Source organism: Pezoporus wallicus, unplaced genomic scaffold, assembly GCF_028554395.1.
Source record: "Pezoporus wallicus isolate ANWC-B61680 ecotype Strahan unplaced genomic scaffold, APGP_CSIRO_Pwel_v1 contig_8566, whole genome shotgun sequence".
Classification (NCBI taxonomy): Eukaryota; Metazoa; Chordata; class Aves; order Psittaciformes; family Psittacidae; genus Pezoporus; species Pezoporus wallicus.
Window position 1 is genome coordinate 1 of NW_026636996.1, and position 25,589 is coordinate 25,589.

The 25,589-nt window shown below is 40.3% G+C and overlaps 1 protein-coding gene across 1 annotated transcript in view; it reads left to right on the forward strand.

The window, feature by feature from the left end:
- Window positions 1-1,869: 1,869 nt before the first annotated feature.
- The window catches only part of BDP1 (B double prime 1, subunit of RNA polymerase III transcription initiation factor IIIB), a 49,892-nt gene continuing 26,172 nt past the window's right edge, over window positions 1,870-25,589 (forward strand). Inside the window, exons 1-20 of the mRNA XM_057402710.1 lie at window positions 1,870-2,093; window positions 8,385-8,931; window positions 9,511-9,614; window positions 10,693-10,752; window positions 11,159-11,302; window positions 12,155-12,288; window positions 12,867-12,961; window positions 13,548-13,602; window positions 13,997-14,140; window positions 15,763-16,029; window positions 16,349-16,529; window positions 17,543-17,702; window positions 19,339-19,415; window positions 20,159-20,366; window positions 20,778-20,860; window positions 21,761-21,992; window positions 22,468-22,637; window positions 23,304-23,520; window positions 24,012-24,199; window positions 25,375-25,570. Coding sequence (XP_057258693.1) covers window positions 1,870-2,093; window positions 8,385-8,931; window positions 9,511-9,614; window positions 10,693-10,752; window positions 11,159-11,302; window positions 12,155-12,288; window positions 12,867-12,961; window positions 13,548-13,602; window positions 13,997-14,140; window positions 15,763-16,029; window positions 16,349-16,529; window positions 17,543-17,702; window positions 19,339-19,415; window positions 20,159-20,366; window positions 20,778-20,860; window positions 21,761-21,992; window positions 22,468-22,637; window positions 23,304-23,520; window positions 24,012-24,199; window positions 25,375-25,570 — 3,486 coding nt within the window. The remainder of the gene's footprint in view (window positions 2,094-8,384; window positions 8,932-9,510; window positions 9,615-10,692; window positions 10,753-11,158; window positions 11,303-12,154; window positions 12,289-12,866; window positions 12,962-13,547; window positions 13,603-13,996; window positions 14,141-15,762; window positions 16,030-16,348; window positions 16,530-17,542; window positions 17,703-19,338; window positions 19,416-20,158; window positions 20,367-20,777; window positions 20,861-21,760; window positions 21,993-22,467; window positions 22,638-23,303; window positions 23,521-24,011; window positions 24,200-25,374; window positions 25,571-25,589) is intronic.

A 25,589-nucleotide genomic window follows, 5' to 3' on the forward strand; every position in this document is an offset into this window, starting at 1 on the left:
ATCCGTTAGTTAAGGACATTGGAATGCGTGCTGAGTCCTGCCAATTAACTGTATATTCTTGCTTGGGATAATTTATGACCCTGAGAGGCTCCTCTAGCTGTTTACTTGCACAGTTGTTTACCTGTTTCCCAGGCCTTATCAGCTGGAGGAAAGCCCGCACTGGTTTGAAACAAGATACGGGGTTCTCTTGTTGCATGCCTTCCTTATAAAATCATAGAATCAACTAGGATGGAAAAGCCCTTTCAGATCAAGTCCAACCATCATCTCAGTGATGCGAGGAATAGTAACGGACTAAGGAAAGAGTTAAGAGTTTTCTTCAAACTACGCATTGTCTTAACTTAGAATAGGGAACAGGTATGTTCTTGTTCTTGCCAGTTAAACTGTAACTCAAAATAGAATAGATAGCCAAAACACATTGTTTAAAATCAGGGACCCTTTTCCTTCAAGAAGATGAATGTCTGACAAGAACCTGTTTCAGCTAGTCTCTGTAAGACTTGAGGTTGCCAGCTGGGGAAACTGTGCCAAGGGTGAAAAGTGCATGGTGAGGAAGACCTCCTACTTCATCCAGAAGACGCCGGACCAAGACCACCAGATGGCAGTGTGCAGACGTAGAAGGGAGGGGAATATTACCGAGTTCTTGGAAATAATTATAATAATCTCCTCCTATGCTTGTGAAATCTGATGAATATATGTTTGTGTGTAATAAATAACCAGCTTGTTGAGCTTTTGGTGTGCGAATTAGGAGTGATCCCCCTCGCACCCGGCGCTGCAAAAAACATACCTGCTTTGTAACTCTTTGTGAGTTATAAAGTTCTATTCCATAAATCGGTCAGGACTGCCAAGAGCACCACTAAACCATATCACGGAAGGCCTCTTTGAACGCTTCCATGAACTTCACCACTGCCCTGGGCAGCCTCTTCCAATGCTTGAGCACCCTCTCTGTGAAGAAATCTTTCCTAATATCCAATCTAAACCTCTCCTGGTGCAGCTTGAGGCCGTTACTTCTTGTCCTATTGCTTGTTATTTGGGAGAAGAGACTGACCCCACCTCACTACAAGCTCCTTTCAGGCAGTTGTAGAGAGCAATAATGTCCCCCCTGACCCTTCTCCAGACTAGCCCCCCCCCCAAGTTCCCTCAGCTGTTCTTCATCAGACTTGTGCTTCAGACCCTTCACCAGCTTTGCTGCCCTTCCCTGGACCCGGTCCAGCACCTCAATGTCTCTCCTGTAATGAGAGGCCCAGAACTGAACACAGGATTCAAGGTGCGGCCTCAGCAGTGCTAAGAATCCTTGAAGTCTTACTATCTCTCTATACACAGTAACGTACTTTATTTGGTATCAAGGTGGATAAAGGAATCGCTGCAGCAGATCGTTGTCAGTTAAAATCACCACAGAAAGTTAAAAAGGACAACAAAAGCACACAAAGCGAAACTAAAGAACCCTCAAGCCGCCCCTCTGCTGCTTTCTCTGGCAGCCCCTCCTTCTTCGGGCCCTACAGGCCGAGAGCAAACCCCTCCTTTTCCTCGCCCAAGAGCGCTTTGATCAGCACCGCCCAAGTCCTCCCACTGAAAAACCCTTCCCAGCCGCAAGAACCCGCCTTGCTCGTTTCAAAGGGGCCACAGTCGGCACAACTAACGCCTGGAAAGCGGCTCACCAGGCGTTTCTAACAGGAAACACGGCTCCATACAGCACCACCTCGCCCTCTCCCCGCCGGCTCCCTACGCGGCCCCGCCCCTCCGCTTCCTGCCGCCGCGCGATGATGACGCTGTATGCTCGCCGAGCTCGAGGCGGGTGGTATGCCGTGAGGCGGTTGAGTTCGCGGCGCTACCGAGCCGCGCGGCGCTGACGCCGTCGTCTTCACCGCCACCGCCATGTTCCGCCGGGCCCGGCTCAATGTGCGGCCCAACGTGCGGCCCGGGGTCAGGAGCGCCGTCAGCTCCGCTAGCAGCAGCGCCGCTGTCAGCGCCGCGAGCAGCACTGCCGGCAGCGCGGCGGACACGGAGCTTCATGCCTCGGGCTCCCCGGCAGTTACCGGGTCAGAGTCTGCGGTGGAAGCCGTGGCCGAGCCCCCGCCGGCCGCGCCGCGGGTCGAGAGGTGAGTGCCACCGAGGCCCGCGGTAGCTCGGGGGTTGAGTTGGGCCATGCCGCGCCGTGCGATTCCTCGGCGGGTTTGGTCTAGGTCGCTGCCACAGCCCGTCTGTGGATCCCCGGGAGCGGGACGGGTCGGGGGAGGACCCTGCCCCGGTGCCCTTGGGATGTAGCGGTGACTGTCTCTCCGGTAACGCTCGTTGTCGCGACTTACCGTCTCCGCGTAACACCTGCTTTGGTTTGGTGGTGTCTCCCCTTGAAAACTCCTGAAATAGAGGTGCAGGTCTGCGCCCTCTTTGGTGCCTGGTGACTGCAGTCGGACAACTTCTGGGTGTCTGACGCATTTGCAACCTAAGCAAAATCTGCGTTTCTTACTGCAGTTCCACTGCAGGTGCTTGAAATAATATGTAAGTTAAGACTGCAAAGGAGAGGACTAGTGTGTTCCAGTACTCATTTTTAATGGCAGTGTAGTAGCTGGGAGCTCCAGTTTGTTGTGTACAGAAAAAAAAAAGCATTCCACATTCCATAACTGAATGACTTTGATTTTGCGTCCTTACAGCGCTGTCTGTTTTGCTTTCACTTCTTCATGCATTAGCAAGGGAGAACTATCTGCCTTTTCCTATATGGTTTACTTTTTTAAGTGCTTTTTATTGCAGTTGAAGTGCATGGTAAAGTTGATCGTAGGCTCAGTCAGTCCTTCAGGACTGCCCTGTTGTGGGCTAACACTGCTGCTTGCTTGCTGGGATGGGCAGAGAATCAAAAGGCAAATGTGCCAAAAACTTGTTGGTTGAGATGTTAATAGGTAAGGGAAAGGCCTCTTGTATAAGCAAAGCAAAATCAGGAATTAATTCACCTCTTGCCATCTCCAGGAAAGCAGGGTTTCATGAATGTAGTAGTTACTTGGGAAGACAAAACCATCATTGCGAACATCTGCCCTATTTTCTTCCACAGCTTTTATGCTGAGCATGACACTATATGGTATTGGATATCCCTCGGGTCAGTTGTGGCTGTGTCCCCTCCCAACTCCTTGTGTATCCCCAGCCTTATTGCTAGTAGGGCAATGTGAGAAAAGGCCTTGGCTCTGTGTAAGCACTGCTCAGCAACAGCTGAAATGTACTGTGAAAAAAATACACTATCCCATCAAAAGCAGTACAGACCAGTTCCTCAGGACATTTCCCCAGTTTGGTAACTGCTTTCCAGAATAACCTTCTCGCTTTTATCTAGCTGTTTTTGCATTCTGCATGAATACCTCTATTATTTTGGTTGAAAGTCATCCTGAATGGTATAATACAAGGTCATCTTACAGTCTTCTGTGACTAAAAATTCTGGTGTCAGACTAACTAGCATGGCATATCTTTAGTAGACACATGCTGCCTTTAATTCAACTTGTATTTTACATCTTTTATACTTAAATACATTTTACATCTTTTATGCTTAAACTTGTGCTATAAGGATGTATAGGGATATTTTTCTTTCAGTTTTTATTTATAAAATCTATGTGTTGCAGAGATCAGGTTACTGGAGCTTTTGTTATTTGATACTTTTTTTTTTAAATGAAGTTACAATTGTTATTTTTCAGTTGTGTGGTACTGTTGCTGATTCAGCAGATTTATTAAAGATTTGTATGTTTCAGTGTAAATTACTTGTAAGTTCCAAAACTAGACATCAGTGCTGTTCTGAGAGGGAGAATATTCTAAGGGATCTGTTCACATGGCTTAAAAAGTAGACCTTTGCCATATAAGTAACAGGCTTGCAGAATATTTTAATAAATGTGGAAAATATCTAGGTGTACATCCACTTGTTTTGAAGAAAAAGTGGAGCAGTTATAAAAAACTTAAGACAGTTTGTGTTAAAAGTTGTTCATCCTGAACATAGAGCTAAACTTGCTGAGGGATGTTCTGTGCACTAAAAATGTATATGAGCTCACGGTGTAGGACAGATTGATTCAGCCATTTAAGAGAGGCTGTTAAACACAAAAAACATCATCTGCAGCATTTGTCTGAATAGTAGACGGTAGCTGGAGAGGGAAGTTTCTCTCTGGGTTTATGTTCTTCTATGCTTTCCAAGGCATTTTCTTGTGACTCTCCTTGATGATAGCTAAGTGAACCGTGGGTGTGGTTGTCCTTAGGTACAAGGCTTAGTTCCAGTGTAAAATTAAAACAACTCTTTGTGACTCAATTATGATTCTCTGCTGCCTTACTGTAAGCAACGGCCAGAGAGCCAAACACTGCAGGAGTCTACAGATTTAGGCACACTGTAGTGGTTGGCAGTTGTGCTTGCACTTTGAAAATGATTTCTGCATAAGGGATGGAAAAATATTTAAGAAGGCTTTCCAGGAAAGCTGAACCTTTTTGCCCCTAAAATGCTACTTCTGATGTAGTTACGCATAACCAGCAGCGTAGCAAAGCTCGGCGGCTCGCGGGGGGCAGTGCCAGGAGGGACGGCACCAGCCCTAACGGGTTAAAAACCCGCCCCAGGGAGCGCGGCGAGCAGGCCGTGGTGCGGCCGTTCGCGCGGGCAAGGGAGCGGGGTGGTGAGCCCTCGCCTTATGCCCAGAGCCCGGTCTGGGAGCTCTGTTCTGGCTGCCCCGGCGGTGGCCAGCGTAGGCACTCAGACAGAGCCGATGAGAGGGGAGGCTGCAGCGCAGAGCTCGGGGTGTAGAGAGTGCCTGCACTGGTCTGATGAGGGGAGGGTGCACAGTGGGCAGGGCTGCACTCGGTGCTCCCCGGTGGAGGTCCTCCTGCAGCAGGGGCTGAGCTGCGGGACGCTGTCAATAGGCTGCGAGATGTCAGGGTAGCTGAGTGGAAGCAGGAATGCTTGCTCCCGGCCCAAACGGTGCAGGGGCCTCAAGCGTCCACTGTAGCTCATGAAGGAAAGAAGGAGGCCACTAACCCAGGAAGCTGGGAAACAGCAACAGAAGAAACCAACAGAAAAAAAAGGAGGAAGAGGACAATTAAAAGCAAGGGGCTTCCTCCTAAATCTAATGTCCCCACCCAGAACCGCTTCGCAGTTCCGCAGGGGGTAATGAGGAAACACACAACATGAACAAACTGGCTGATGCACTGGTAAAGATGATCTCTAATGGTGCCGCTACGGAAAAGCAGTGGGTCGTAGTTATAGGGGACTCTACTTTGAAATGCACAGAGGCACCCATCTATCGGCCTGACCCAGTCTCAAGGGAGGTGTGTTGCCTGCCATGGGCTTGGATCAGGGATGTTGCAGAGAGGCTGCCTCCGCTAGTAAGTCCCACTGACTATTACCCACTTCTAGTGATCCATGTGGGTGCTAGTGATATAGATAACAGTAGCCTGGAGAGCATAAAGAAGGACTACAGAGCCCTGGGGGAGGTGGTTAGGGGCTCTGGAGCTCAGATTGTCTTTTCATCAATTCTCCAGGATAAAGGGGAAGACCTTAAAAAGGCTAGGAGGATTGGCCAGGTTAATAAATGCTTAGAACAGTGGTGCCATAGTCAGGGGTTTGGGTATTTAGAACACAGGACTCACTTTGAGAGCCCAGGTCTACTGGAGGCTGGTGGAGCTGGTCGACAATGAAGGGGAAGAGCAGTTTTGGTAGGAGGCTTGCCAGGCTGGTCAATAAAGCTTTAAACTAGATGTGTTGAGGGAGGGGGGCATCATTCCATCCCAACACACCCAGTCAGTTGCCAGCACCTATAAGAAATTCTTGGAGCAGTGCAGAGATATTCCAGCCAATGAGCAGGCTTCATTTGGAGCTCAGTTCAGATGCCTCTAAACAAACACCCGTAGCACGGGGAACAAACAAGAGGAATTAGAGTTGTGTGCATGTCTTCAGGGGTGTGATATCATAGGTGTCACAGAACCATGGTGGTATGGCTCCTATGACTGTAGTGTTGGAATGGAAGGTTACAGGCTCTTTAGAAAAGACAGGCCCTGCAGACACAGAGGGGGAGTTGCCCTTTATGTTAGGGATAGGCTGGAGAGTATGGAACTCTGTCTGGGGACAGGTGATCAGTTAACAGAGAGTTTGTGGGTCAGGGTTAAAGGGAGGACAGTGATGGGGGACAGACTAGGGATGTTAAGGAAAACAGGAAGGGATTCTATAGGTACATTGCAAATAAAAGACAGACTAGGATCAACGTAGGCCCCCTCCAGAATCTATCAGGAGAACTTGCTACCCTGGATTTGGAGAAGGCTGAGGTTCTCAATGACTTCTTTGCCTCAGTCTTCAGTGGCAAATGATCTGACCACACCACCCAAATCCTGGAAGGCAGACGCAGGGACTGTGAGAATGAAGACCTTGGGCCCACTGTAGAAGATGATCTGGTTTGAGACTATCTTAAGAACTTGCACATGCACAAGTCCATGGAACCTGATGAAATCCATCTGTGGGTCCTGAAGGAGCTGGCAAATGAAGTTGCTAAGCCATTGTCCATCATTTTTGAAAAATCATGGTTGTCAGGTGAAGTTCCCAATGACTGGAAAAAGGGAAATATAACCCCCATTTTCAAGAAGGGGAAAATGGATGACCTGGGGAACTGCAGACCAGTCAAGTCTCACCTCTGTGTCTGGCAAAATCTTGGAGCAGGTTCTCCTGGAAGGCATCCTAAGGCAAATGAAAAACAACAAGTTGGTTGGCCTTCTATAATGGGGCTACAGAACTGATGGACAGGGGTAGAGCAGTTGATGTCATCTACCTGGACTTGTGCAAAGAATTTGACACTGTCCCACACGATATCCTTGTCTCTGAATTGGAGAGACATCAATTTGATAGCTGGACCACTTGGTGGATAAAGACCTGGCTGGATGGCCACACACAGAGTTGTGGTCAATGGCTCAATGTCCAACTGGAGACCAGTAACGAGCGGTGTCCCTCAGGAATTGGTTTTGGGACCGCTCTTGCTCAGCATCTTTGCTGGTGACACGGGCAGTGGGATTGAGTGCGCTCTCGGCAAGTTTGCCGATGACACCAAGCTGTGTGGTTCGGTTGCTACGCTGGAGGGAAGGAATGCCATCCAGAGGGACCTTGACATGCTTCTGAGGTGGGCTGATGCCAACCTCATGAAGTTTAACCATGCCAAGTGCAAGGTCCTACACCTGGGTCAGAGCAATCCCAGGCACAGCTACAGGGTTGGCAGAGATTCAGAGTAGCCCTGCAGAGAAGGACTTGGGGGTGTTGGTAGATGAGAAACTTCATGTATGCCAGCTTCAGTGTGCACTCGCAGCCCAGAAAGCCAGCCAGTATCCTGGGCTCTATCAAAAGGAGCATGACCAGCAGGTCAAAGGAGGTGATCCTGGCCCCTCTATTCTGCTCTTGTGAGACCTCACTTGGAGTATTGTGTGCAGTTGTGGTGCCCTCAACATGAAAAGGACATGGAACTGTTGGAACCAGTCCAGAGGAGGGCCATGAGGATGATCAGGGGACTGGAGCACCTCCTGTATGAAGATAGGCTGAGAAAGTTGTGACTGTTCAGCCTGGAGAAGAGAAGGCTGCTTGGAGCCCTCATAGCAGCCTTCCAGTATCTGAAGGGGGCCTACAAGGATGCTGGGGAGGGACTCTTCATTAGGGACTGTAGTGATAGGACAAGGGGTAATGGGTTCAAACGTAAACAGGGGAAGTTTAGATTGGAAATAAGGAGAAAGTTCTTTACTGTGAGGGTGGTGAGGCACTGGAGTGGGTTGTCCAAGGAAGCTGTGAATGCTCCATCCCTGATGGTGTTCAGGGCTAGGTTGGAGAGAGCCTTGGTTGACATGGTCGGGGGTGACATGTCGTGCCCAAGGGAAGGGGGTTGGAGCTTGATGATCTTAAGGTCCTTTCCAATCCTAACTATTCTATGATTCTGTGACTGGTGAAGGTTTGTTGGTTTTTTTTTGCATTCACAGTTTATGTGTCATGTCCTTACAAATGTGTAAGAGGAACGTTCAGATAGATAGTTGTAAAAAACATCAAATTACTTGTGTATATCTTTATTGAATTATTCTTGGTATGTACTGTGATGTTTGGCATTCTCAGCTGAGAGTAGACAGCATTTCAAAAAGCAGGCTGGGGGGGATAGGAACATGTGAGTTTAGCATTACTAGGCAACTAGCTTGTAACAGTAACATTAATAATTAATATTAGAAAATAATATACCAGTTCTTGTAGCCAGCAAGTTTATGAGGAATTACTAGCTACAGGTTGGTTCTAGTGTTGCGGCTTCTATGTAATTGTTTTTCTCTCTAGCACTACATTCATACTGATTGGTGCATAAACATATGCTGAAAGTAAGAGTTATGAATCTGTCACTGTAAAGTATTTCAGAATACTCCTTTACATTTTTCAGTGATGACAAGGCTGATAGATCGAATGGTGCTGGAGAAGCTAGTAAACCTGCAGAGATGCATGTGCAGAGAAGAAGACGTATTTCCACCGTGCCCAATCTGAAACCTAGAGCTGGACCTTCATCTGCTCAGCGTTTAGCATCGAAACCACTGGGGCAGGCATCGCAGGCTCCTGAAGGCAGTGCTTCATTTCAGAAAGATTCCTCTCCGTCAGAAGAGAGTAATATTGAAAGCTCTTTAGAGTCCCTTATGCTGCCCGAAAAGAAAATACCTGTACCACAAGTGCCACAGAATTCCCCACTAAATAAATCAGCAAATGAAGAGCAAACTGTAGATGTAACTGCTCAAAAAAATGATGATACCTTGCAGAAGAATGTACCCTCCCCACTCAAGGAGGGACCAACACAGGAAAGATCAGGAACACAGGAGAAGTTACCTGTGAAACCTGCTCGTTTAAAAGAGAAACGAGTATGTTCTGACCGTGAAAGGGTCCTCAAAGCTCAGAAGTTAAGAGAAATGCTTAAAGAAGAGCTGAAGAAAGAGCGGATGGTAGGCCTCTGTGTTCAGTAGTGCTCATCTGTGAAGGGCAAATGTGTGATGCACCTAACATATGTTATCTCTTTGCAGAGGCGTTTTCTGGTACTCATTAGTTGCATACTGCTAATAGTCTGTGTTCTTACAGGTGTATGTAGTCTGTTTATAAGCAGTAGTAGAACTGTATTCACTCATAATACGGGAATTATATATATCTTTTGATTATCCCCATAAGCCTTTTTTTGCATGAGACCTGCAGTTCTAAGTTTTACAGTTGGTAATACAATTGGAAAACATGATTTAAAAGCTGGGTATTTGGGGTTCCTCATATCTTTTCAACTCTATTTTTGGCCAAAGTCTGTAATTTTTAATAACTTTTCACTTGTGCCAAGTATTAAATTTCTCTTGAGAGGGTAAGTTACTTAAGTCAGAGGTGTTCTCTCTGACTTTTAAGATAACGTTGGAGGGAGGGGAGGAACAACAAACCTCCTTGAATGGGGTGCTCTGTAAATAAATAAAAATATTCATTTGTAAAACAGAAAAGTGCTTTCAGTGTGAATTTAAGGGCATTTTTATCTTGTTATGTGGAAACAGTTGAAACAGAAGCCTCCAATAATTGAGGGGCGTTCTCCACCAGATCGTTCTAAAATGACCATGAGAGACTTGATATACTATCTGCCAGAAAACAATCCTATGAAGTAAGTATGACCATTTTCTGTTTCCCTAGGTTAAATGATTTTTCTTTTTTCTACCAATTTAATGTGAAATTGAGAATTCTTAAATCTGGAGTATTAGGTGCAGTATTGTAACAAAAGCTTTAAGACATTTGCACACATACTTGGTCTTCACACAAAAATAAGAATGGAGATTAGCATACTTACTGAAATATGAAAACATGAACCTGTCTCCAGTGTTGATTTATCTCTGCAAATGCAGAATAACAGAAATATTTTTGTGGGTTTTTGTTTGTGTTTTATTTGTGGATTATTTTTGTGTTTTGTTGGTTTTTGGTTGTTTTTTTTGTTTTATTTTATTAGCTGCTGTTAAACTTTTAGCTATGGCTCTAAGGGATGTTATGACTGCCTGCCCAATCTAGTGGACTGCAGGAAGCTAAGCATTTCTCCGTCCCAGGTGATGAAGTGCAAAATGCACATAAGACCCCTGAGGTCTTTCCATTCCAGCTGGATGGATATAGCTGCTACTGTTCCCTTTGCAGGTTTTGCTAGTAGCAAGGCTGAGTGAGAATCCAGAAGTGCATATACGCAGGGAATACGAATATAGCTGGCTTGCACAGACTGCCACAGGCAGAGCAGGGCCTTTTTGCTGTGTCTACCAAAAAAAGTCACATAAACACAAGTACAGCTATCTAAGTCCTTTCAGTAGCAGATCAGTTTTCTGGTATTGTCTGTTACCACCTATTTGTTAATGTTTCCATGCTTCTGTATTTATCACTTCCCTTGTTTTATGGGGTTTGTTTGTTTGTTTTAGACTGAAGAATCCTTAAGCAGGTAATGAACCAGATGCTCTCACATTCTCTGTACCTTTACAGTGGGTTACAGCTTGAAATATCTTTTTTTTGTCCTTGCTTATACAAAAAAAAAACCCACAAAATTCATTGAGCAGTGGTGGTTTTCAATTAGACCTAAGTCTAGATGTGGTACAAAGAATTGAAAAAAACCTTTGTGTTTCTTTGTCTATTACCCAATAAAGCAGATTTTGTGGAATGAAGCAGAAATCTATCTGTACAAACGTCTCTACCTTTTTATAAAATTCTAGATCTTCAGTGGCAGAAGAAAATAGAACAGAAAAAAGCTCTGCACAAAGTCAAATGAAAGAGTAAGTTGGTGATGGAAATAGTCATAATCAAAAAATTTTCTGATGTTAAACCCCATGTTTCTGTGGTGATAGTAAGGATGGTTTTTTTTTTGTGAGTTTCTTTTGTTTGTTTTCTGGGGTTTGGTTGGGTTTTTTTTACTGTTTCAATATCACAGCCCATATTTATAAGAATTTGCAGTTTGGGAGGGGAGGGTGGTTAAAGAGCATTTTGCTTTCAGTATTGTGGCTTTGAATTTGTCCATTTTACAGTAGAATAAAAGCAGATTCTAGAGTTCATGTACTCACTAACTTGCTGATGGCTTGAATTTCTGGGTGGTTCATTAAAGTGTTAAATGTCTGGCATACAGAGCAGCAATTCAAAATACTAACAAAACTAATATTTTTGCTTCATCTATTAAAATTTTAGACAGGAAGAGAAAAGTACTGCTGATCATGAAGATGAGGAGGAGGATGATGAAATAGAGAATGGGGAGGAGAGTCAGGATGGTTCACTTCTAGTTCCTCGTGTGAAAGTAGCAGAAGATGGTTCAATTATTCTGGATGAAGAAAGGTAACAAATTCTGTGCCTGATTCATGCACAATATACAGTACATTGCTGCTTAGTTTGTGAATAGAGAACAGTTACTTTGGATGGGGACAAATGCTGAGAGCTGATCTCTCCTAGCTTAGGAAGCAGTACAAACATGTGACAAAATATGAGCTGTAGTTGTGCAGACTTTCTCTATGAGAACTGTTTTTTGGAGAAGGAGATGGAGGGGAAGATGTCATATTTTGTTATAGTGAACAAATACTGAATATTCGTCAAACTTCTGAATGCCTTCTTTTTAGTTAACTTTCTTTTTTTTTCTCACAGTATGTGTGTCTGCTTACTATTATTTGGCTGTCAGTATGACTTGCTCCAGCTTTGCATCTTGCATGTTGCTGCTTTTTATATTTATATAGAGATTTATTAATCTTTTCAGTAATTTAGCTTAGAATATGGCTTTTTTTTTTTTTAAGTAATGATTATCAAATTATTGAGTTCCCCAAATGTATTATTAGCATGGGATGTAGCCCAAGGATAGAGCAGTCCTGGTAAAAAAATTCGAACGTATTTGAAAAGGATATGGAGAGGGTCTTGTGGTTTTGCAAATTTTCTTGAATGTTAAAAAGACAGCATTTTTCTTTTATTTAAGTTAATTATGCCTGTCTATACTGTAGCTTACAAAAATCATATTTATGTGTACAGGCTGGGCTAGGATAATGATTTTTTGCTGCATTGTCTCATTAAATGCATGTTAATGTAATTATTAAACCTGATTACACAGTACAAACACTGACTTGTGGCTGGCCTGTAAACATCTACTATGTGTCTTGTTAGCATTGTTTTCAGATAAATCTCTGTGTGTGTTTGCTTTTCCAGTTTAACTGTAGAAGTTCTAAGAACAAAAGGTCCATGTGTTGTTGAAGAAAATGACCCCATCTTTGAACGTGGTTCTACAACTACATATTCTAGCTTCAGGAGAAGTTGTTACACAAAACCGTGGTCAAATAAAGGTGAGCGTGTTTTGGTTTCCAAGTTTTGAGTCTGCAAAAAAATCTTATTTTTCCATCTATGCTTTGTACTCAGCAATTTTTATTTCTAGTGGAGTAAATGAATCTGTTTGCGTGACGTAGTCTCAACCCTACAAATGCTTAGAATAAGCAGAGCTCTGACGCTTCCTGTGAAAACTGGCCTTTTTAAAAAAAAAAACAATGCCTTGTGACATGAAGGCTGTCTCTGATTTCCTTCTGTCATGGATGTTTAGACACTGTGGAAATCCAGTCTGCCTTATCAGAAGTGTAATTTCAGATTTTGGATTCTCTTTTCATGTTCTGCAGTTTTATAACAGATTAGATAGTTCTTTTTGTTAAAAGGCCAGTCAGCAATGTTATTAGATACATTATTAGAAGTACTTAGGTGAAATAATACACATATTCCAGCTGAGCTGAACTTGCAGCAAGAGTAGATATCCTTAAAGTTACCAACCTGGTTGCATTAAGTTTGGTGATTTTATTTTGGGTAGCCAGAAGGATGGTTAACTAAATAGTTAAGTGTGTGAATCTTCTTTCTTTTTTTTTTCCCCTCACTCCAGAAACAGACATGTTCTTTTTAGCAATCAGTATGGTAGGAACAGACTTCTCCTTGATTGGAAGGCTGTTCCCTCATAGAGACAGAGCAGAAATTAAGGTAAAAATTAAAGCACTCAGTAAAGCAAGTAAATGTTTGTTTTTGCTTTTTTCTCATTTGTTATTCCTATGCTTCCTCTATTAGTATTGATAATTTTGATGTTAAGTTGGATCTATAGCAATGCTTTCATCAATACCTGTTCCCAAGAGGTATTAAGTATCTGAAACATTAATATGCTGAGCTGAATTCCAGTCAATATTCAGTGAATGTAGTGTACCTAGACACAGTTTGTCTCTATCTTCTTTTAATTGAAGAATGCTAATAAACATAATTGGGTGTTTGGTGAGGGTTGTCTGTGTGGCCTCTTTCATGGTCTCCAGCTGGGAAAATCTTTGATATTTCAGACCCTGCTTAGATGTGAAGTAAGAACAAAAATGTTGAAAATAATAATAAAAAAATGACTGGTGTTACCTATTGGTGACAGATTTTAAATGTAAAATTAATTACAAACTTGTATTCTGTGAGTGTGCTTGTAAATTTAACAATTCTAGTTGGTAGGAAATTTGTTGCATTGAAAGCTTATCTTGATCTGCCATTTTGTACAATATAATGTTACTAAAAAGGACAGTTATACTTTTGCTTTTAGAACAAGTTCAAACGTGAGGAAAAAGCTAATGGATGGAGGATAGACAAAGCTTTCAGTAAGTAAAGTAAATGTACCCCACCCTACAATGAGTCATTAAATTGTAGTGGTTTTTTCATACATAAGTCCTAGAGCAGCATGTTAATACATTATTTGACATTATAGCACAATTTGTGTATTGTATCATCACTTCTTCAGTTTTCTAAACTACTAAGTACTGTAACCTTATTACTATTTGTTTTCAAAACCAAGCTATCATAATCCATATATATGTCAACTCTAGACCCTGCTCAAGTGATACAGAAATTATTTTAAGAAAGAATTTTGTTTAAATTTATATAACCTTTGCTGTTTAGCATCGTAACATGTACCGCTGATTATTTTACAAAGCAGAAACTTGAAAAAATTATCAACTTTGAAATATTTTTTGTTTGTTTGCTTTAATCTTATAGAAGAGAAGCGGCCTTTTGACTTTGAATTCTTTGCCCAGTTGCTTGAGAAGGTCTTAGCGGATGAGGAAAAGAGGAAGCATAAGACTGTTAAAAGCCAGAAGGCAAGGGAGAAGAAGCCTCCAAGGCCTCGAAAGAAGCCAGAAGGTACATCAAAAGAATGCTTCAGATAGCATTCACAGAGCAGTGGTCAGTAATTTGTTGCCAGCAGGGGAAAAATCACACGGGGAATCTTTCTGTACCCTGTTGCAGAGAGGGCAAGAGGATCCTGGCTACATAGAGAAACTTTTTCAGATGTAGTTTATTGATGTGTGAGATGATGATGACTGGTAGCAGCCTGTTTCCTGAGATGAGTTTTTTCTCTGGACAGGCATTTGAGACCACCCTGAAATCAGTTCTCTTCCACAGTCTGAAGCACTGATATTCTAAACAGGATATTCTAATTTAACAGTTGATAAGTGTCTTCATGAGTTGCTAACAAATTCACTTCTAGAATCCTTGGGCTTAAACTGTATTTGGCAAGCTCTTTTGTGACTTTTAATTTAAATTTTTCTTACTTTTTAAGCTCTCTTCTTTTAGTGGTTCTGTTTCTCCTTTAATTATAGTTTGACTCCCTGAGTCTGAATGGTGTGATTCTTTTCAAGAAGTCTTGTAAGAGTTGTCTTGGTTTTCTGGTCTGTTCAAAATAAAGGGTAAAGATTTTGTTTAGTTACTGTTGATCACCATATAGTGTTGTATTACCTCAGTACTTTCTAAGGGATCTTTCGGAGATGTGCCTAAATTAGAAACAGTTACAGTGACACCATTTCATAAATTCCCTGCTAATTCTGTGAGGTTGTTCATTTGTTTGTTCCACAAGGACCCATTTTCTTCATAAGTGGTAGTGTGGAACAAACAAGTGAATAACGTTTTTAAAGGGGATGCTAGCTAGGAAGCTACATTGCTTTTTAAGTGTTAACATTGACATAGTTGCTGCTTTTCTTGATTTCAGATTTGATTAAGTAAAATATTCCACCTGTTAGGATTTAGAGCCACATACAGAATCCTGTTTGTAGACTTCAGTGGTAGATTAAAAGTACTTTATGTGTAAAGGAATGTGAGTATGCCTTTCTACTTCTCTTGCATTTTAGATTTTTTAATTACAGGGGAAATAGTTTGTGTAAGAATAGGGAAAGGTTCTTGGTGGTTGATGTTCTGCATAAATATAAGATGAAGACAAAATATCCTGAAAAGGAGAGGGAGGAGAAATTTAGAAAGTTGTTAAACCCAGAAGAAAATTTGTGAATTATTAACTAGATAATAATATATCTTTCTTATATAAATAAGAAATTATTAACTACTATACATTTATTGATTAAAAATTTAAATGATTAGAATTGCTTTTTCATGGCATACTTTCTGCAGCTATCATCACTTCTTTCTGAAGAGACACAGTTCTTTTCAGGAATAGCAGTACCTGCTTTTTGTGGTGTCTGTGCAACTTGCTAAAAAGGATAGGAACAAAAACATTTACTAAATTGGCTTTATATCTTATATTGACTACCCTGGTGAAGTGTTGTCCCATGTGCAGAATGTGTTTAGTGTTGCAGTTAATCTATGCTGAAGCTTTTCTGGTAAGTCGGTGACTGGCTTTTTATGGTCCTGCTCATTTTCCTGGCAGTATATGTGCAGTGTTGTATGAATTAACAAGATGTTGCTAGTGGAAATATCTTTGCTAGTTAGGTTGCATAATACTTCACCAGTATTAAACAGGAACTATTTTGTCTCAGGAGCAAAAGCTGCCAGCACAGAAGCTGCTGCTGATCAAGATGGTTCTCATGAAGCCAGAATTTCTGATGCTGTGGTGGCTGAGAAAGAAAATGAGGAATCGTTGGGCATTTCTGAACAGGCAGAAGAACAGGTTGCATTAGAGCCAGTGTTAGCAAAAAAGAAGAGGAAGAAGAAGAAAAAAGATGATCTTGAACAGGAAGGGGAGAATCTTCCAGAAGAAATGGCTGTCCCTCCAAAAATTGCTGAAGGGAAGTCCTCTAAGAAAAGTAAGAGGCAAAAATGCTCACTTTCAAATATTCAAATACAAATTTTACATAAAAACATTGCAAACTTAAAAAAATAAGAACTTGAGTTTTGATCAATGTTGGGAGGTTGTGGAACAATGCCTTTCAAAATCAGCTTTCATGCTAAGTCTAAACATACTTTATTTTAGCTGAGAACAGTTCTCTTACATCTTAATACTTAAGCATTTTCTGCTGGAATTTTTTTCTCTTAAAGTAACTCTTGCTTTGTTGTAGCTAGGATTTGAGAATTGGAATTGTAAGATTTGCCCAGAATGTCCAAATTGGTTTCATTATTATTCAGCAGCAGAAAAAAGTGTGGTATGTGATGCAAACAAGGATGATCATGCTACCTGTAGAGAAGAACTGAACAATGTTACAGAAGGAAAACGAGATGAGACTGCTGTTACAGAGGAAGAGGGATCAGAGTCCTGTTTACCAGTGGATGACATAATGGAGAGAGAAAGTGATGTCAACTTACACAGGTAATGTTTAAAATCTTGGGTGATGTTTTAAAATCTTAAAAGCTTAGGCAAAATAAGAATAGTTCAGAGTTTTAATATTGGTTTTATTCATGCTTATCATCATTCATGCTTATCATCATTCTAACTGGCACAGAATGGGCAGGGTTTTTTTGTTTTTGAGGATTATTCTTGGGGTTTTGTAAACTGTTTTTACTTTACACTTTCAGTGTTCCCTGATGGGCTGCCCTTGTAAAATTGATTTATGTTAATACTAAAATCCCATCCAAAACTGCTTCACTTTTTTGTGTGTTCATGGAGGCTATTAGCTTATCCTAACTCCTAATATTTCTTTCAAAGTGCTCCTTGGTAATGTTGCTAAGTAATACTGCTATACACTTGGAATTTATGTCTGTTTGTAATAACATGGTTCTTGTAGGAAAAGTATGTTGCTTGGATTTTATTTTTGCAGAACGTGGGGGGGGGGCAAGCTTTTGGTTTCAATTTCGGGCATTCTCTTACTAGAAGGAGTAATGTTTATTCACTTGGTGAATGTTTATTAAGCTTATTATATACGGAAGTGGTAAATCTAAAAAGTCATTATGAAGCTGTTACTGCTGCTTCAGAATTTAATGTGTCAGTTGTTGTATTTAGCTGTGTTGTACTATTTGTTATTTCATGCAGATTCCCAGAAAATTTTATGTGCTTTAATACTTGATTGGAATCATTCGAAGGGACAGATGTGTCTTTGAACTCAATATAGATTGTTACAGAAAATCAGAAAAAGTTTCTACATACAGTTTATATTAAAGTCTGTTCTAATAATCAGATGGGATTTTAACATCTTGTAATAGTACTACAAAAGTTATTTTAAAGCTCATATCTTGGAAATATTACAAAAATTTTGCATATATTCTGAAACACGTTATTTATGTCAAATTTGTGTAATTTTTATGCAACCTGACCGATTTGTAAAGAATAATGCTTTTTTAATTAAAATACACTAATACGGTTTTGTGTGCTTTTATTGACTTCAGCTTTGAAGATAGCAATGATGTTACACTAGAAATGGAACCTGCTAAACTGAGAACCCTAGATACTAGAGATGATGTATCACAAGAAAGCCAGATTTCAGACTTACCAGTTTCAAAGATCAGAAGCAAAGAAGGACAATCTGAAGAAACTAGAGAAACAAAGGTATGTATCTCCTTTTTTTTTTTTTAATGTAGTTTTTACTTCTTAAGCAATTCGTCTCAACCATTAAAGTGTTTTTGTAAGTCAAAGTTGTTTTTTTATATTATTTTTGACTGGCTTAGTGGTGGTTTTACCACTAGGCAGAAAAAGGCAACAAGTGTGAGAACATCACCAAAATTCAAATGCTACCAATTTGGTTGGCTTTACTGGGTTATCTGTTGCACTGCATTTATTCAGAGAGCATCTGTGCATGCTTGGCTTATCTCATAGACAATTTAAACAGCTGAATAGTTTAATTACTCACAAGTGAAGCAATATAATATCAACAGTAAAACTTCAGAGCAAGTTTTACCTTACACTTACTAGCACAGGATTGTGAACTGTTTTGAGAAGGTTGAGCTGTTGTGTTGTTCATGCTAGATCAGGATGGAAACCTGTGTAAACTTGTCCACTGGTACTGGCTGCCTTGAGGTGTTTCAGAAAAGATCTAGGAAACCAGACCAAGACTGAATGATCTTTGTTTGAGTACGGTCTAATCAGGTCCAACAGTTTAGGAACCTTCTGAAATTGCATCTGGCATCTTTTCAAGTCCTTGATGCACCTCCTGCTTGTGAGTTTGTCTAGCTGCTTTACTGCATATATCTGTACCTTTGTGGTGAATTGAATGCTAAAGTTCATTCCTTTAATTATTAATTTAAAAACGTGGTTTTTGGATAGTTTTAAGATGATGGCTTGTAGTTTGATAGAACTATACTTTCATTGTGCCATTTCTTCTGTTCATGTTTATGATGTTCCTGGTTATCTTTTCCAATCTGTTTTTGTTTATAATGCCACATACGCATCTCTCATGATCTGGATGATGAAGCAGGGCATACCACCAACAAATTTGCAGATTATACAGAACTGAGAGTAGTTACTGATACACCAGAAGGTTGTGCTGCCATCCAGAAGGACACAGAGAGTCTGGAGAAATGGGCTGACAGGAATCTCATGAAGTTTAACAAGGAGAAGTGCAAAGTCTGCACCTGGGGAGGAACAACTCCAGGCACCAGGACATGCTGGGGGCCACCCAGATGAAAAGCAGCAGGGTAAAGAAACCCAGGAGCCCAGGTGCACACCAAATTGAACATAAGCCAACAATGTGTCGTGGCTGCAAAGAAGACTAATGTCATCTCTCCTGTGATGAAAGGCTGAAAGAGTGGTGATAATTCAGCCTGGAGATGGAGAAGGCTCAGGGGGATCTCTTCAATAGCTATGTAAAAACCTAAATGGAGGGTGCAGAGAGGATGGAGCTGGGCTCTTTCAGTGGTGCCCAGTGACAGGACCAGAGGCAGTGGGCACAAACTGAAACACAAGAGGATCCTTCTGAACATCAGAAAATACTTTTCCACTGTAATTGAGCACTGGCACAGTTACCCAGAGAGACTGTGGAGTCTCCATCTTTGGCAATAATCAAAAGGCATCTGGGCAGGGTATAGGGCAGCCAGCTGTAGATGGCCCTATGTGAGCAAATCATGTCCGGAGGACCCTGCAGACCTTAGCCATTTTGTGGATCTTGTTCTTGTTTCTGCTTTTTTTTACATTACAGAAAAGAGCCTACATTTATCAGTTCCTTTCTGTATTTTTTTTTTTTATTCAGAACAAAGATGTGTATGACTTACATAGACAAGATGAAAAGCAGAGTACATCAGAAAGCCATTCTCAATCAGAAATCATGTAGGTAAAATCGTTTTTCCTTGAATTTACTTGCGCTTAACCTGCATTTACTTAATTTGGATACAGTTCTAATTGACCATAGTATGCTGGACTAGATGGTAGATCATGATAACTTTTGAGTAGCAATGCTTTGGCCAAGATTTAAAATTTTATGTGAGAATGAGAAGGAGAACTTAAGTAAGCTTAGAAAAAAGCTAACCTCTCTGTAACAATGACAGTAAAGCTTCCTTCAAATATTTTAAAGTAGATTCCACTGAAAGGCAGCAGAGTTTATTTGACAGTCTTTGCATTAAGCAGTAGCATATCTTCTAATATCAAAAAGATGTAATGTAATTGTTTTAAGGTTATTGCTGCATTACCCATACAGTCTGTGGTGTTCTTGAATTTTGTTGGATGGTATCAAGTGGTACTGTGGTAGAAGGCTTGTGCTTATTTTTTTGGGAAGTTGAGGAAATCATTACTTTAGGAAGTACCAACTTCATAAGGAGCCTTTGCCTTCCTCCTAGCCTCAGTTGCCAGATAATAGCTCTGCTTCTGACACTTGCAAAAACACCTACAGTATGCAGTCTAGTTAGATTCCTCCCCTGTGTGATAACTTTATATTTTTTTAATAAACTGAGTTTCCACACTCTGTAAGACTAAAGAAAGTTTGGTCCTCTTGTGAGGAGACTTGCATAAGTTTGTGCAAATCCTTCCAAAGACAACCCAGTTACACTAAAGAAAGCTCATTGAATATTACATAGGCTTGAATATTATGGAGTAACTGTCACTGTTGTGGATCCTTTGTGCAGAGAGCCTGAAAAAAATGTAATTGCAAAGGCAGTAGTTGGAGGGTGTCGAAAGAGATTTAAGCCTAATATTACAAGAGCATCTGGAAAGAAAGAAGAGCCTGAAAAAGATGCAGGAAATGAGCCAGTGTCTCATCTACAGCCTAAGGAGGAAACTGAAAAGGTATTTAATAGAGTAAGTTAGCTGGAGATAATGTGTTAGCTAAAAAGCTGGTGGATAAAACAGCAATGTTATCCTTTTAATTTCTTTTTGTTTCCTCTGAGTATGACCAGGAATCAGCCACTTACTAACGTGCATTGACAGCATGGTACTGTTTAGAGGCCTCAGCTAAGCTGGAGCTTGTCACACAAACAGTAGATGCCAATAACCTTTCAGGTCCTGCAGCAAATGCAGCTTTAGTTTGATACAGATTTTACTGCACCTTTTGGACTATGTGAAATGTACCCCTGTAATTGTCTGTGTCTGTCACAAGCAGTCCACTTTGTATCCTGTCACAGTTACCTGGTCTGTTATTTAATGCTGTACTTTACAAATGTAAGAAAGTTAATGTCTTAATGTTATATTTGTATTTAGAGCACTGATCAGAGTGATAGGTCTGATGCTACCAGTGAAGAAGCTGCAGAAAAAGGTGATAAAATCCTTGAGACAGTGCCTCAGTAAGTATGTGAAAAATGAGAAGACATGCTACTCCCCAGCAATGTATCATCCCTTTCACTTCTGAAAGTATTACATACTATTGTAATTAGAGAAGTTTCTGAAGAAACTTCAGCAATAAAACACAAATTGAGGGAAGAATGGAAATTTTTTTTTAATATGATTAAATTTTTTTTAAATAAAGCTTTTAACTGAGGTTTCAATCGTGATAAATGCAGAAAAAAGTCCCTTGAAAGCTAAAACAAGTCTCTACTAGCTTCAGTACTGAAAAGCGTCAGTTTCAGTGGCTAAGCACTCAAACATAAAGCATAAAAACATAGGAAGAATTTCAACATATGGGCATTTTCATGCACATGTTAGGAAGTGTTTCTTATATTTCTTTTCCGTGGAGAAGTGGCAGCTGTAGTGTAACAGGAGAAATGTTTTACAGGAGAAGTTGTTTTGAAAGGGATTAAAAAGAGGCTAGTGTGTGTCCGATATTTTTAGATTAGTAAGATTATGAAGCTATATATGTATTTTCTGAATGTTTGTGATTTTTTTAACCCTTCATTAAATTAGGTCCATCTGCCTCTAGACAGATAGGAATATAAGAAGAGCCGTTATGTCAGAAAAAGGGCTGTCTGGTGTGGTATCCTGTCTCTAATGGGAAAAGCCAAAGAACAGGGCAAAGATAAGTTTAAACTTGTCAGGTACTTTTTCAGTCTCTAGCAGATACACTTCTAAATTTATTGTTTCATGAAGTTGATAATGCATAGCTCTGTTTTAGATTTAAAAAAAGAAAACCAAAACAAAAAAAACAAACAAACAAACAAAAAAAAACGAGAAAAAAACCACCCACTTCTCCAAGACTTCTTTCACTTCAATATGTGGTATGTAATTATGGATCTAACATATTTTTCCAGATCTAATGAAACAGCTGGTTTACAACAAGATGGCAAACAGAGTGTGCTGAAACCAGCATCTCTAAAGAGAGGCAGATTGCAAAGACCAAAACCAAATCTAGGAAGAAGTGTTGCAAGACAAAAAGACCTGACAGCTGAAAAAGCTCCTGAAGAGGAGAAAACTAAAAGTGGAGAACTAGAAAAAGGTGTGATACACCATAAGGATGAAAACAATGATCCATGCCTTGAAAATGTAAGTTTCTTGAGTGGTTGCTTAGGCACACTGTTTTGATAGGTCCTAGGTAGAAGCCTTTAGTATCAAAGATCTGGGTACATACCACACAATTTGTAAGCATAGACCTATCATGCTTTGTTTATCCTTTCAGAATAAACTGAATTGTCATAAAATTTGTTCATGATTGCACTTGGGTTGTATTTTACATGGACAGATGGATTATATTTCAGTTGGTTGTATCTGTGATACCAGATCTGAAAAGAGAAGTTCAGAGAAAAGAGCACTCTTGGGAAAGAGACCACTTCAGATAGAAAGTTAATGGGAAAATAACAAATTTTTACTTTTAAAATGTCTAATTGGATGCCCAGGAAGCAAGAGACACAAGAGTGTTTTTGTAAGAGATACTAAAATAAACTTTTTCATTTCCACTTGCTCTTCTAAAAGAGAGGTTGAGCAATCCTTTCAATCTTACGGTGAAACTTTCTCCTTTTAGGATGTGACAGGTCATAAATACACTCAGCCAGGCAGTGCGATGTTAGATGGGGATGTTTCTACAGATTCTGAGATGAACTCAATACAGGAAAAGTCCTCTGAAACAGAAAGCTGTGAAAGTGAAAAGGGATTGGCAGATACCTTGAAACAGGTTCCAGATTCCAGTACAAGGTAAGGTAATTTTTTAAATGGAGAGAAGTGGTTCATAAGCCACTGATATCCCTAGGTATTCTCAACTTCAGCATTAAAACAAGTTCTATATCTATAATGAGATGTTTAATCAAGACAATACTAAACTTAAACAAACAAACCCCCAAGAGCTCAAAAGCACTAAATATGTATGCCCTTGGAGATTAATTTGATCTTTACACTGTGAGTGTGATGTTCAGTTCCTGTAGTTAACTTCTCCATGTTGGTCCTAGCAGTGCATCACTATGTGTTTATGTAAAGGGTTTATTTTTTTATTAAATTGTCCTTTAAAAAAAGGCCAAAGTAAAACCCACAACTGTGCTGTAAATCTACTGCTAAGTTTTAAACATGATTAGATAAAGTAATTTTTAAAATGTTTATACTGTCAAATCATGCATGTGGGTTTTTCTGAAATGGCATCTTTTTTTTAACTTATCTTTGCTCACCTGTTTGTAAGAGACACAGGTTTTTGATGGTGTTCAGAGTACTTTTATTGGATTTTTTTTTCACAATATAATTAACTTTACTGTTCCTTTAAGAAAGATAAAATTTTTTATACTTCTGTATTGAAGAGAAATACATACGTCATTCATGACTTGGAGAACCACCGTTGTCCTATCCCTTCAGCTGTTCTGTTTGTTTTTGTAGGGAGTCTAGTCCTCAGAAGGAAGAGGAGAAAACTGTTGTGTCATCAGTTCAGTTACTAAAGAGTCAATTCCAGAGACCAAAGCCAAATTTAAATATGGCAACTAGTAGAAAGAAAGTGCTGGATGTAAATAATACAGGTGTATCACAGGAAGATACCTACATGGAAGGAAGTTTGGTGCAGTGTGACAGTGAATGTAGCATCCTTCCTGATACAGATGTAAGGCACTTTTTTTCTTTTTTCCCCTTTTTTAGTTATGTTTGAACTTTTGGGTTTGTGAAATTAAATACAGATGATTTAAGCAATATAAAGTTAATATTTTTTGAATCAATTTTTTCAAAAGCTAAATTTTTCCACATGAAAACTATACTTTCTACTTGGTTGTGTGAGAGGAGAAAAAGATTACATCCATTCTGTATCTCTTGTTATGTGTCCAAATGTCTTTCTGACTTGAGGTGGCCTTGTAGAGTTGACAGGGAAGAAAGAAAAGTTAATAGAACATGTCAGAGAAGAAATCTAGTTTTCAGTCTATTTTGTTTTAAATAAACAAATTTGTGTTTGTCCTGGAAAGACTAGGAAATTATTAGTGAAAAGTTAGAGGGTTTTTTCCAGGGAACACTTCAGGAGTATATAGTACTGGACTTTGTGGATATCGCAATGTCTCCTTTTGGTTTAGTTATGATACTGGTGCTTGTGTTTACTCTTTTCAGAATGCAGGGAAACATCAAGTCCTGCAACCATTAGAACTCTTAGGAAAGGAGAAGTCTGTTGGCTCTCGTGAGGTTTCTGAGAGCCCAAGCTGTAAGTCCCCAGAGAAAATTTCAGGATCGGAGGATGGTGAACTCACGTCATGTCTACCCAAAATTAGCCAAGATGACACCTCAGCCACTAATGCAGAGTAAGGGCTTAGCTACTTTTGTTTCTTAACTTACACAATTGAAATATTTTAAAAGGAAATTTGCCAACTGGCAAACAAAATTTAATAAAAATAGTGAATGAAATCTTAGTTCTCATAGATTTGACACTAGTGATACTAAAATTCCAGTTACTTCTATGCTAAACATTAAATTAGTGAGCATTCATTTTACAGCTGTTTCATCATCTGAAACACTAAATTCTCTGTAAGCAGAGAAACACTAGTTTGGTATGAGAGAAACCATGTGAAAATCGCTTTGGCTTTATAGTAGTAGGCAGACAATAAGTTAATGCCTCCAGTAAGTTAATTAATTCTGTTGTGGAAGTTGGTAGGAGACCAGTGCTTTGAAATTGTCATGGTTTAAGCCCAGGAGGTAATTTAGCACCGTGCACCTGCTTGCTCACTCCACCCGACTTTCTTCTTCCCTGGCTCCTGGAGGGACGGGGAGGAGAATTGAAAGACTGTAACTCCCATGGGTTCAGATAAGAACAGTCCAGTAACTAAGGTATAACACAAACCACTACTGCTGCCACCAATAATAATAATGATAAGGGAAATAACAAGGGGGGAGAATATAAAACTAAAAGGGGAGAGGAAAATAATAAACCCAAGTGCTGCACAATACAATTGCTTCCCACATGCTGACAGATACCCACCCCAACCTGAGTAGTGATCTGCCCTTCTGGGTAGCTCCCCCCAGCTCATATACTGGGCATGAAGTGCTGTGGTATGGAATACCCCTTTGGCTAGTTTGGGTTAGGTGTCCTATCCCTGCTTCCTCCTGGCTTCCTGTGCCCCTCCTCACTGGCAGAGCATATGATGAAAAGTCCTTGATCAGAGTAAACACTACAGAGCAACAGCTAAGACCGTTGGTGTGTTATCCGCATGTTATTTCGACTAAAGTCTAAACCACAGCACTGCAGCAGCTACTAAGAAAGGGAAAAATAGCTGCTACTAGCTGAACCCAGGACAGAAATATACAGTGAAACCAAGTTTTGTGTTTGCACCTTAAACTCAGCAGAACTTTATTTTTACATGGTTTCTTTTAAAAATTCAGTTGTATTTTATATTTACGTACAATGAACCTGTGATTACTAATAATGTGCTTTTGAATTAAGTTGCAGATTTTTTTTTTCTGTTTGACTTTGCACTGATAGCAAAAATAGCACTGGAGAACGTAAACAAACACCTCTTCAACCTGCCCAGTTAGTACGGCGCAGATTCCAGAGGTACAAACCAAACTTGGTAAGAGCTGTTGTAAGGAAGGAATTACAAATATCAGAAAAGAAGATGGAGAAAAATCCTGAAGCAGAGCAGTCAGTATTGCAAGATGAGTCTGCCAATACTCTCACTGTAAGTCTTAAGTGCTTTG